Source organism: Phocoena phocoena, chromosome 1, assembly GCF_963924675.1.
Source record: "Phocoena phocoena chromosome 1, mPhoPho1.1, whole genome shotgun sequence".
Taxonomy (NCBI): Eukaryota; Metazoa; Chordata; class Mammalia; order Artiodactyla; family Phocoenidae; genus Phocoena; species Phocoena phocoena.
Window position 1 is genome coordinate 138,963,821 of NC_089219.1, and position 12,640 is coordinate 138,976,460.

Consider the following 12,640-nt stretch of genomic DNA (forward strand, 5'->3'; position numbering starts at 1 on the left):
CAGTTTGAGGAAGGGGCAGGCTGCTAGCTACCTCCGAATTCTGCCCTGGACCACCCTGCGAGAGAAGGAAGGCTCAGGGGGATCTGGCACATTCCTCCATAAGTATCCCTGGGCTGAGGCCTCTGCACCACACCCTCGGCCCAGGTCAGGTGTGCGCCCTTCTTGCGGCGAGGGGGGAGCCTGGCAGCTGGGGTGAGCGCTTTTACAGCTCCGTGTGTGCTGTGTGTTTGCTTCCCGAGGGCTGGGTTCTCCTTATTCACAGGTGAGTCACACCGTGAAACACACGCTCTCTTCCTGTCAGGACTGAGTCAGGTAGAAGAGTCGATAAAACCACCTGATCAAGGAAAAGGAAGGCACAGCGGAGCGCAGAGCGAAAGCTCCCAGCCGCGAGGCGCAGGGCAGCACCCCTGCAGCGGCTGATTGCGCGGCCCGGCCCGGCCATGCCTGCGCTCTGGCTCAGCTGCTGCCTCTGCTTCTCGCTCCTCCTGCCTGCAGCCCGGGCCAACTCCAGGACGCCAGGTGAGTCCCTTCCAGGAAGAACGGCGCAGCCCTGGGCTGGGAACTGGCCTTTCCCTGCAGACCGTGATGGCTGCACTCACCTCCGAGGAGCCCCACTTTATGAGAATCTCTTTAGAGCTCCCTCCTCCTGCCCCATCTGGGGCTCCTCCAGAGATTTGTTTACAATAATATATATTATTTACCAATACTATATAAAGCTGTCTGATTTTAAAATATGAAGCCAATAGGTCGTGCCAAACCAGGGTTTTCCTTGCTTTAAAATTGTTCCTTCTTGGTTGCTTTTTTGATCAGAGGGCTTCTGTTTGATCAGTAATAGCAAAACATGTTGGTATATAAATTCTATTCCCAATGTGTGTTTTTACTGATGGGATTTTGGTGAGAATGCTTTCTGTGACTGTGAACCCCACAAAGATTGAAAAGGAATCTCTTCAGTCATCCTTCTGGTATTCCCGTTTCTTTGGGATGGAAAATGAGTTAAGAGTCTTAACAATGCTTTACTTTTGCATAACATTACTTTTTATAGTATTTTCACATAATAGTCATTCAACAGGCATTTATTGGGCACCTATGTCATAGGTCATTTGATCTTATCTAGGGCACCCAGTAGCTGTCACTTCATGAGAAGTTCAACTCCTATAAACAAAAGTTTCTGGGCACCTAACAACGGTTTACTGTATGCATGTGTCAGCTATGACAACGCATAAAGGGTGTTTTCCTTAAGTTTTACTTAGTAGTCACTTAGTTTTACCAATGATATTTGCCTGTGTAATTACCCCAAATTCTCAGGTTTATTTTTGCTTCTTGTATCTGATGGCATTTCAATAATTATCTCAATAGGTCCAAGAGCCATCTTCACATATGTGCATGTGTGAACATGAGACCAGGCTCATGGGTACATGGAATTATCTTAGACATTTCAATTATTACTTTGCAGTCTGGGTGATGCTGCCTGAATTGTATTTGAATGGCATGAATGTTTTAGCGTGTGTTTGAATACATTTGATAGTCTTTTGTTTTTTTTCCTAAGATAATGGAATTAACTTACAACACATCATCCTTGATTACCATTTAAAAACCACTTATGAAAATGATCATGTGGGTTAGAATCCCTCAGAATAAATAACTTTAACCTAGTGAGAAACATCCTAAAAGTAAGAACAGTCTTTGAATATTAGAATTCAGAGGAACTGCTTATGGATCAAGTACTAGAATTCCTTGGTTTAAAAAAAGAAAATATGGAACTGTATTTGCACAAAGCTACATAAACAACTACTGGCACTTGATCCAGTGGTTCTTAGACTGGAACATTAGGGACCACATTATAAAATTAATAAGGGGGGCTTCCCTGGTGGCGCAGTAGTTGAGAGTCTGCCTGCTGATGCAGGGGACACGGGTTCGTGCCTCGATCCGGGAAGATCCCACATGCCGCAGAGCGGCTGGGCCCGTGAGCCATGGCCGCTGAGCCTGCGCTTCCGGACCCCCGCAACGGGAGAGGCCACAGCAGTGAGACGCCCGCATACCGCAAAAAAAAAAAAAAAAAAAAAAAGTAATAAGGGAACAAGTTACATATGTTTTATATAATGAGTAACTATTGAAGCAATTTCCTTTTTTGGCTGTAGCTGAGTGTATGTGTGTGCGTTAGCATTAGATATCAGAAACAAATATGTAGGGTGATGAATTGTTTAATAAAATAACTATTTAATAAACTGTTTAATAAAATCAGACTCAGGAGGACAGAGTTTGGACTCTAACTTCTCAAGGATGGACAAGCTCTGAGTATTCCATCTACATCATTAAGTCAGAAGCAGTGTTTAAGCTCATTTCCAGACTTTCCCCTTCCTTAAAGACAGGCCACTTAAAAAACTAGGCTGCCTCCTCAAAGGGCTTCATTTGGGGCTCAATGAGAGTGTGAAAAATTTGTGTTAGGCTAGAGCACACATGCTTTCCCATTTATGGGATGCTGTGATGTAGTGGGAGTTGGACCGAAAGTATGGTGCTTGCCACCTCCCAAAGTGACCTGCATCTGTGCACCTCTGCGAGCCTAAAGCAGTGATATTGCTTCCTGGGTGTTCCCGTGCAGGTGAAATTATGGTGTTAGATATAATCAGAGTTGGTTTCAGCTAAAGCACAGGTTTTAGAGTCAGCCTGACCTGGCTTCAGAATTTGGCTGATTCACTTACTAGTCCCTTATTCATAACCATTCAGGTTCCTCAGCTGCTTGGAGTCTGCTCTTTGCCTGTTAAGTGGAGGCAATAGTGCTGTGTATCCTTGCAGGTCTGTTGAAAGGATGAGATGTTACTGTAAAGTGCCTTAAAATACCTAGAACCACGGTTCTTCAAAAGGTCTGATGCTGGGCTTCCCTGGTGGCGCAGTGGTTAAGAATCCACCTGCCAATGCAGGGGACATGGGTTCAAGCCCTGGTCTGGGAAGATCTCACATGCCATAGAGCAATTAAGCCCACGCGCCACAACTACTGAACCCACGTGCCACAACTACTGAAGTCCGCACTCCTAGAGCCTGTGCTCCACAACAACAGAAGCCACCGCAATGAGAAGCCCGTGCACCACAATGAAGAGTAGCCCCCGCTAGCCGCAACTAGAGAAAGCCCACGCGCAGCAACAAAGACCCAATGCAGCCAAAACTGAATAAATAAAATAAGTTAATTAAAAAAAAAAAGTCTGATGCCAAAGTCTGATATAGTGAACTCAGATGCTTTGAGGTCATTAAGAAAGATAGAGACTCCCCTTCAGGAGCTCACAGTTGGTGTGAATGTGGGTGTAGCTCCAATGGTCTGGATCATAGTTCACTTGGGGAGGTGCGACTGGAGAAGGGAGATAGGAATGAGACTAGAAATGTAGCCAAGAATCTGGTGGTGAAGAGCCTTACGTACCAGTCTGTGCCATTAGGTTGGTACCCTGTAGGCAAAGAAGGGTTGCGGTTGCAGATGTTTTGTAAGTGGGGTGGGTGTGGTCAGATTCATGTTTAAAAGATCACTCACTTAAGGGCTTAGAGGATGGAGTTGAACTAGGAGAGGCAAACAAACGGCCATTGCAATAAACCAAATGAGAGGTGATGAGGGCTTACCTCATGGTGGTGGAATAGTAAAGAGGAAACAGATCACAGAGACATTTAGGAGGTAAAATTGGAAGAATTTGGTGATCCAATGAGTGTGTGCGTGTGTTAGGGATAATAGTAAGGGAAAATTGTGAGAAATGAGGAAGAGTCCAAGATGGGTCCGAGGCTTCAGGCTTGTGTAGTTGGTTAGACAGTGCTGCCGTTAAAGGAAATGAGGACTATAGAGACAATCAGATTTGGGAACGAGGCTGGGCGACGGATGAAGTGAAGGAAGTGAGTTTCTGTGGGGATCTGTTGTATTTGAGATGCAAGTGGGGACGTCCAGTAAACAGCTGGAGCTATGATTTTGAAATTTAGAAGAAATTCAAACAATATAAAGTTGGGAGCCCAAAGGAGCTCCCAAGAAGATGGAAGGGCAGTGAAGGAGAACAGCAGGAAGGGGCATTGACGCTAGAGGAGAATCAAGAAAGAGGAGAGCTTTATTAGCCCAAGGAAGAGTTTCGCCGATGTAGGAGTCATAAATGGTACTCAGAGGTAGAAATATGAATACACAAAGAGTGAGGACTAAGAGACACAGTTGGATTCAGCCACCAGGTAAGTTTTTCTTTTTTTTTTTTTTGCGGTACGTGGGTCTCTCACTGTTGCGGCCTCTCCCGTTGCGGAGCACAGGCTCCGGACGCGCAGGCTCAGCGGCCATGGCTCACGGGCCCAGCCGCTCCGCGGCATGTGGGATCTTCCCGGACCCGGGCACAAACCCGTGTCCCCTGCATCGGCAGGCGGACTCTCAACCACTGCGCCACCAGGGAAGCCCCACTAGGTAAGTTTTGAAGCAATTGTTCGAGAATGGTGAGCTCAGAATCGAAGATTATTTAAATCACTAATTTAGTTTCTCCCATGTCCTGATGCTAGAAAAGAAGTGCTGTGGAGAGTGGAAAGGACCCCTGGAAAGGTTTACACTCTCATAGATTCTGTTATTAAATTGTTGAAGTGGTACAGCATCATGTGTAGGGGTGCAGGCTCTGTAGTAAGACTGCCTGGGTTCAAATCCTAGCACTGTCCTTTACCACTTAAGGGATTGAGGTAAGCTACCTCACGTGTTACTCGGTTTCCTCATCTCTGAGATGAGGGTAATAAATGATTGTGATTATTATATGTAAAGCATTTTGCACAGTGCCTAGTAAACACTCACTGTGTTCGATATTGTTGTTGTATAACTAACTGCTCTGCCAGTACTGAATGTCAGTATAATGCCTTTTGTGTTTTAAGTGGTAAAGTTTTGGAAGAGGCTCCTTTCATTAGTCCAGGAAAGGTGATGAGGAGCCCTTTGGCTCAGGCTGAAATGAACCCTAAGTTTTACCCAATGAAACAAATGGAATTCCTGACAAGGAACCCAAAGCAGATTGGAATTTCAAGATTGGGTTTCATATCATTTTGCCTTTTGTCAGCAAGGCCTCAGCACATATAGATTAAGCACATCTGTTACTCTCTAGAACATGCCCATGTATAAGATGACCCCAACATAAGATGATCTCTCGCTTCTCAATGGGAAGATCTCCCTCTCACACCATCAAAAAAAAAAGAAAGGGGTTGGTTAACCTTTTTTTCTTTTGCCACACTGCACGGCACGCAGGATCTTAGTTCCCAGACCAGGGATCAAACCCATGCCCTCTGCAGTGCAAGCAGGGAATCTTAACCACTGGACCGCCAGGGAATTCCCAGTTTGGCTAACTTGAGTATGAAACATTGAGCAATATAGATGCAGTGGTCGTGTGCCTCTTTACATTTAATTTAGTAAATTAGTTTTACAAACATATTTAAAGTCACATAATCTGTAAAATAATAACTTAGAAGTATTCATTTGTTCACTTACATTTCATGTAGTAATTATATTCAAATTCCATCTTTAATATTCCTAAAGCCACTTTAATGCAGTTTTTTCTCTACTTCAGACCAGGTGACTTGAGACACAGCTCTATCTGAGTTTGCTTTCGCTGCTGTCGCTGGAAAGTACACCATTTCAGAACGTGAACAAGATTTTAAAATTATCCCGAAGCGCACACTGTGATCGTCACAGCATAATCATCTTGAAAGTCTTACTTATGGCGGCTTTCAGCACTCAAAACTGTGGGATGATGAACAATTATGAGAATTATGTTTGATAGCTTGGCCTCTTTCTTGCTAATAAATACCTAAAACATTGATTGAGGTCATTTCAGGTTAGCATGTCTTCCCCAAATAATACTTTATTTAAAAGTATTATATAACTAACTGCTCTCATGAGAGATTTTGAAAAGACTTAAATGTGGCCTTATATTCACCTTATATTCTAGTATGTATAGTAAATGGGAGTATAGAATTGGGTTGGAGTATAAGCTGGAGATTCCTATGTAAGCTTAAATTGTGAGTGCCCTGAACCGGGGGCAGCCACTGGTTTAGCTCCACTGATCCAAGAAGCTGAGGATGAATGTTGATTTGCGATCAGTGTTTATGGGAAAGTCAGGAGCATGAAATTAAGATGTTGAGGCCATCCTGGGAATATTTTTCCCATTTAAGTTCTTAGTGGCTCAACTATATTGACATTTTTTTTCCTAGAGAAATTTGCAAGGACAAGACTTGAACCACCTATTACAGACCAGTGTAGAAATAGGAGCTCCTGGAATACTCTAATTTAGTCACAAATTAGACCTAGCAGATTACTAAATCATTACTGGGCTGTGTTCTAACATAACCCCCAGGTACATGATGTAATATTTGAATCACACCCAAAGCCAAAAGCTGCGTCTCCTCCGTGTCTCTGGGTGACTGTATGTCTGTGTATGTGCCTCCCCAGCTAACATGTGCTTCCTTATGTCGTGAAAGAAGAAAAGACTGGTTCTTTCTCTAACATTGATCATGTGAGGACTCCTGCAGTATCAGAGGAAAGTGGAGATCAATTGGGCAAATGTACACATATCCTGGACTTCTTCAGGCTTGTTGACCACTTACAGAAACCCAACTGTTTCTTTTCCAGGTTTTTTTTTTAATACACTGTGTGAATATGGATACTCATATTCTAAAAAAAAAAATTAAATGGCAACCAAATAATTTCCCACACTAACTTAAACATTAGGAAAATGATGAAATCTTCAGCTGCATTTATATGGGGTGTTTCTTACAAAAAGTTTTGCATGTTTCACCACTTTCTTCTCTTATTACAACATCATGGAACTAAATGAGAACGGCCCTTAAGGGTTCTCTAAAGGAGCTTCTCCTTTTACAGTTAAGGAAAATGACACTCAGAGAGGCAAAGCAACTGTCCAAATTCTCATGGTTGGTTATAACAGAGCTGGGCTCTGGCATGCATGACCCTCATTTATAGACTGGAAAATTGAGGCACAGGAAAATGATTGCCTTGACCAGAGCCAGGCAGTTAATAACAGGATCAGATTTCAATTGCTAGTTTAATTTTCTTTAACAAGATATCCCCTTGGCTTGTTTCTCATTCTTTTAAAGAATTTTCATTTAAATCAATTTTCCTACCTGATGGAATCTTGTTGTATTATATAAGAACCTCCCTTATGCTTCTAGATGGGACATCTCTTCAGACATCTCTATTTGTGTGAGTCAATAGAGTGGCCTTTCCTTTAAAAATATCAGCGAACAACAGGTTAAAACCAAGCACAAACTCCAGTCCCCGGGGCCCTGATAAGAGAACAGATTTCAGACTACCAAGTTTCCTCCTCTCTTTGTTCAACTCTGTTTATAGATTATCACACAGCTTGGAATTGACCAAGTGGCTCAGGACAGTTGAGGGACAGCAATAAGCCTTTCTGCTTCACCTGTCAATGTTTTGAATTTATTTATTTATTTATTCATGGCTCTGTTGGGCTTTGTTGCTGTGCACTGGCTTTCTTTAGTTGTGGCGAGTGGGGGCTACTCTTCATTGCGGTGCACAGGCTTCTCATTGCGGTGGCTTCTCTTGCTGTGGAGCATGGACTCTAGGCACACGGGCTTCAGTAGTTGTGGCTCATGGGCTCACTAGTTGTGGCTCACGAGCTCTAGAGCACAGGCTCAGTAGCTGTGGTGCACAAGTTTAGTTGCTCCGCGACATGTGGGATCTTCCCAGACCAGGGCTCGAATCCGTGTCCCCTGCATTGGCAGGCGGATTCTTAACCACTGCGCCACCAGGGAAACCCCTGAATTTATTTAAGCATCGTTGTGTCCAGAGGTATTTGCTCTCTCTGCTGGAGACTATTGATATATATTTTGAAGTCTTTCAGTTTCACGGCCAGAGCATTGACCATTAAGCTTCATACACATTTACTGCTCTTTCAAATCACTACCCGTTTTGCTCTTGAATAAAGGAAACTCCTAATGTTTAAAGATCATTTCTCATTTCAATAGGCTGGTCTACTTTGTGAGAGCAGTGGATCCAACAGCATCCCGAAGCTGCCGCTCTTGCCTCATCCAGGGGGTTGTACGTGGGACATGGTAGGAGGGGGTCTTCATGTGCTGAGGTCTGAGGGGACAGAACCCAGGCCACAGATGACCTAGCGTGGGAAATGACAGCAGAGCAGCAGCCCATTTGTCCGACTGGGATGCAGGACACGTTGCTCCCACTCCCTGCTGCAGGCTTCATGGTCCAAACTCTTCTTAGAATATTTGTTACTTCTCTTTATGGATAGATGAAAATGGCTGGGCTCCTAAAGACCATTTAATTCATTCTTCTGTCTTTAAGCAATACAATTTTAATTTATTATTTTCAAATGGATGTTTTTCATCAATGAATCTTTAAGGAAGGTCTTATAAATGCATTCCATACGTTTTCCAACATGGTCATGTACATGGATTACCACGTTCTTTTTTTTGATTACCACGTTCTTTTGGCAAAACTAAGAACTCTAGCGGTGCATGGTAAGCATGCACATACCTAAATGTGTGTATCTTTGTGAAGGAATGTAGTGATAGCAAAAAATCTGTGTCTAGTCTCCTTGTACAAAAATGTCTTGTTCATAAAAGCAATGAAAGGTTTAAAGAGGAAGAATCATTAGGTAACTTTTTTTTTAAGGAGCCAACAAAACACAAATTTAAGCAATTGAAAAACCACATTTAATGTATACTCCGAAAAGCATTTCAGTACAAATCAGAATTGCCTTTTAAACTTTTCTTAGTCTCGTCATACATGATTTCTTTCCTTTTGGTCCTCACTGCTTCAGGGGCCACCTCTAGCTGTCCTGGACTCTCTAACGTCCTTTACTTCAGCTGCTTCTTAAAGGGGCATATGACACCTTTTCCTGGGCCATGTAGCAAGTGCTCAAAGAACACTAAGCTCTTTGATTAACAGTCAGATGTGCTTTCTGTATTGGGATGCTTTTCTTTACAGATTATCTCACGGAGATATAGAAATGTCTACAGTAGTTTCTGTGGTCAGAAGGGTGTAGGGTTACCTGCGGTGATAGAATCCTCACCGCAATCACCATTGATCACACCCTGTAGCTGACACCAGCTGTCTTGGAGTCGAGCCCTTAAAGATGCCGGGTGTAAGAGAAGGGAGCCTCTCCTGTGTCCCTTGTGTCCTAACCTTCTCTTCCCTCTCACCTTTGCTACTCAGACAAAAATTGGCATCCCCAACCTCTCTGTTAACTGGGGCTTCTTTCCCTCTCCCCACTGTCTGCCTGGGCCCTGGTGGGGTGTCAGGGAAGACATATCCAGGTGTGGTCTCCTGGTCTAGTCCCCACCAGGCTGAGTCATCCACAGTCCACGTGTGCCATTTCTAAGTCTAGGTTTTAATAAAATGTGCTATGAACTCTTGATGAAAATAGGTGACTGCTTTTAAGCCATAGTCATTCAAAAGGAAAATGTGGTGATCTGAGTTTCATTGACTCTTGATGACTTAGAGTTGAAAAGATTTGTCCGTGTTCTAGCCTTCAAAATTGCCCATGCGATTAGAACACTGACCTCTGTTGTTCCTCTCCTTAGAGCACTTCACGTCGCAGGCTAACTTGCACTGCTTGAACATTTACATGTCCAGGGAAACAAACCATCAGGCAGGATAGGGCACCGGTGGTCCTGGCTGTGCTGGCCTAAAAGACAGCTGTGAAAAATGTGAGGCAGAGAAAGGAATTCAGCTTAAAAACTCTTAGCGAGGGACGTGCCATTTCAGTTTTCTTATTCTATTTAGAAAACATATTGTGACAGACCTGAAGAATCTGGAACTGGAAGCAGTCACACATCAAACCATAAAATTCTAGATCACTTTAAATGATGAAATGTTCAGATTTTGTTTTAAATTATTTACCCAGGGGCTTCCCTGGTGGCACAGTGGTTGGGAATCCGCCTGCCGATGCAGGGGACGCGGGTACGTGCCCCGGTCCGGGAGGATCCCACATGCCGCGGAGCAACTGGGCCCGTGAGCCATGGCCGCTAAGCCTGCGTGTCCGGAGCCTGTGCTCTGCAACAAGACAGACCGCAATAGTGAGAGGCCCGCTCACCGCGATGAAGAGTGGCCCCCTTGGGCTTCCCTGGTGGCGCAGTGGTTGAGAGTCCGCCTGCAGATGCAGGGGACACGGGTTCGTGCCCCGGTCCGGGAAAATCCCACATGCCGTGGAGCGGCTGGGCCCGTGAGCCATGGCCGCTGAGCCTGCGCATCCGGAGCCTGTGCTCCGCGGCGGGAGAGGCCACAGCAGTGAGAGGCCCGCGTACCGCAAAAAAAAAAAAAAAAAAAAAAAAATTATTTACCCAAGCTGAGAAACATACTAAGTTTTGGAAAGAAAAATCCCATGGAGGAGGTTTTAAATCTTAAAAAGTATGAGCATTTTCACCTTTTTATTATAATTTAAGAAAAACACTCATCATCCTGAGTATCTCTGATTTGGAGGTAATTTCAACAACTGCTTTTCTTCTGAAAATGAGCATCTGTCAGGTTTTTTTAGAGTATACTATTCTCACCTTTACTTTTAGTCACCATTTTCTATCTAGTTATTTACATTTGGACTTCCTAATGAAGGGCCTCATTGTAGCTGACTTCCTGGAGGGGAAGTTTGCTATCTTTGAGCAGAAAAGGTTGTCAGTGTACATGAGGCCAGTTCTTTGACTCAGAGGAAGGGAATGATATCTAAATAATAATAAATTAGGATTGAATTTTTAGCATAACTTCTTTGAACAAACCAAAGGTAGGAGAATGGTTGAGGTTGGGTAGCCCCAATCCACATCTCCCCACCACGATGCTTGTCCTCTGCAGCAAGAATTTTAAGAAACAGAGGAAGTCAAGACCTAAAATGAAATATAAGTGAAATGAATGGCAGAGAGATGAGGAGGTCCCAGTGGGGAGTGTTTTGTGAAATTAGGCTGGAAAAGTAGATAGGATTAGGCTGTGAAAGTCTTTGTAGGCAATGTTAAGGAGTTCTGGTCTTTATCCTAAAAGTAAAGGAAAGGCGTCAGAGAGTTTGAAGCAGGGAGATATTGGTAAAATTTGTATTTGGAAAGGTTTTTCTGACTATTGAGGGGAGAGAGGCAAGAGAAGTTGCAGGGGATCCAGTTATGAAGCTCTGCAGGCAAGCAGTGGCTGGGGTTTGGTGTAGAGTGGCCATAGTGGAGATAGAGTTGGGTGGACTTGAGCTATGGAGACAGTTATGTCAATAACGCTGGGAGTTGAATAGAATAGAGGCAAGCGAGAAAGATGGAGACCCTATAAGGTTAGTTCCCAGCTTTCTGACTTGAAGGGCTGACAATCACAAGTTTGGTTTTAAACATGTTTTGTGTAAACAGCTTTTGAGACAATCAGCTGGAAATGTAAAGTGGATGACTGGGCATCAGGGTCTAGAGTTGAGAATGAATTCTGGGCCGGGGAAGTATCTTGGTATGTCAATACCCGTCGTGGTTATTGAAGCCCTTGGCTTGGATGAGAGAGTTCTTCAGTGAGAGGCATGGAGGTTCAGGACTGAGCCTTGAGGAGCACTAACACTTCGAGTTGGGGCAAGGAGAGGATCCCGCAAAGACTTGGATGGCGCAGGGGGTGAGGGTCATGAGCCAAGGGGAAGTACAGTACAGCACAGCATCATAGTATCCAAGGGAAGAGAGTTTCAAAAAGGAAGGAGAGAGAAAAACATTCAATGTCTCAGAAAGGGAATGCGGGACACAAAATACCAGAAATGGAACACAAGGCACACACCTTTCCTCTAAATAAAGAAGAGAATTGAGCGCTGTTTCTAAGTGGTTTATACGTGGACTCATCCACAGGAGATTACGGGCAACTTATTATCAACTTGCTGCTGTTTCACTAAATCAGTATTAGTGCACTGAGCAGCTGACATGGCGGCAAGTCCAGCAAAGCTCAACGTAACAGCAGCCAGCACACGCTGTCAGGTTCAAACATGACGATCAGATTCCTAGCTCCTGAGATAGTCCCACACAGCAGCCAAGTACACTACCTGTCAAGGCTGCCTGATCACGGCAAGCTGATCTCATGGTCTCACGTCTGCCTCCACCCCTCGCCCCTCCTCCCGCGCAGCCCTAGGCGTGCTGCCCTTTGAGATGGCAGCTCCGGGCTCACACACAGAGGACAGGCAGTCCTGGCACAGCAATAGTTCATCCGGTGAGAGCCGCAACCTGAAAGTCTCAGACAACTCCTTCTAACAAAAGTATCACATTCCTCTCACAATTCTTTCTGTTCTCATCTCACCATGTATTTTTTGGGTACAGACATTAGTTATTTTACACCGAAATGCCATATATGTAGACAATGAAAACTTTATGTATTGTGTTGAGAAATTTTCATATTGGGTCTCTAGGGTCCTGGGAGATTTCTGTAAGTTCCAGTTCTTGTTTGGCTTTTCTTAGAGTCAGACTGCCTGCTTTCCTTCCTTCTTTCCTTCCTTCCGTCCTCCCTCCCTCCCATCCTCCCTCCCTCCCTTCTTTCCTCCTTCTGTCCGTTCTTCCATCTGTCCTTCTAGCTAACCAATCCTTCCAGCCAGCCATTTATCCACCAGTTACAGTCTCAAGCCCTGTACTAGGTACTATGGGGTACAAAAGTGAGAAATGCTATAGAGGAAGTAAGTCATGTACACAA

At 44.2% G+C, this 12,640-nt stretch overlaps 1 protein-coding gene across 1 annotated transcript in view; it reads left to right on the top strand.

Annotated features, from left to right (window-relative positions):
• Positions 1–440: 440 nt before the first annotated feature.
• LAMC2 (laminin subunit gamma 2) overlaps positions 441–12,640 on the top strand; it is a 60,330-nt gene continuing 48,130 nt past the window's right edge. The window contains exon 1 of the mRNA XM_065874053.1: positions 441–519. Within this exon, the coding sequence (XP_065730125.1) occupies positions 441–519 (79 nt within the window). The remainder of the gene's footprint in view (positions 520–12,640) is intronic.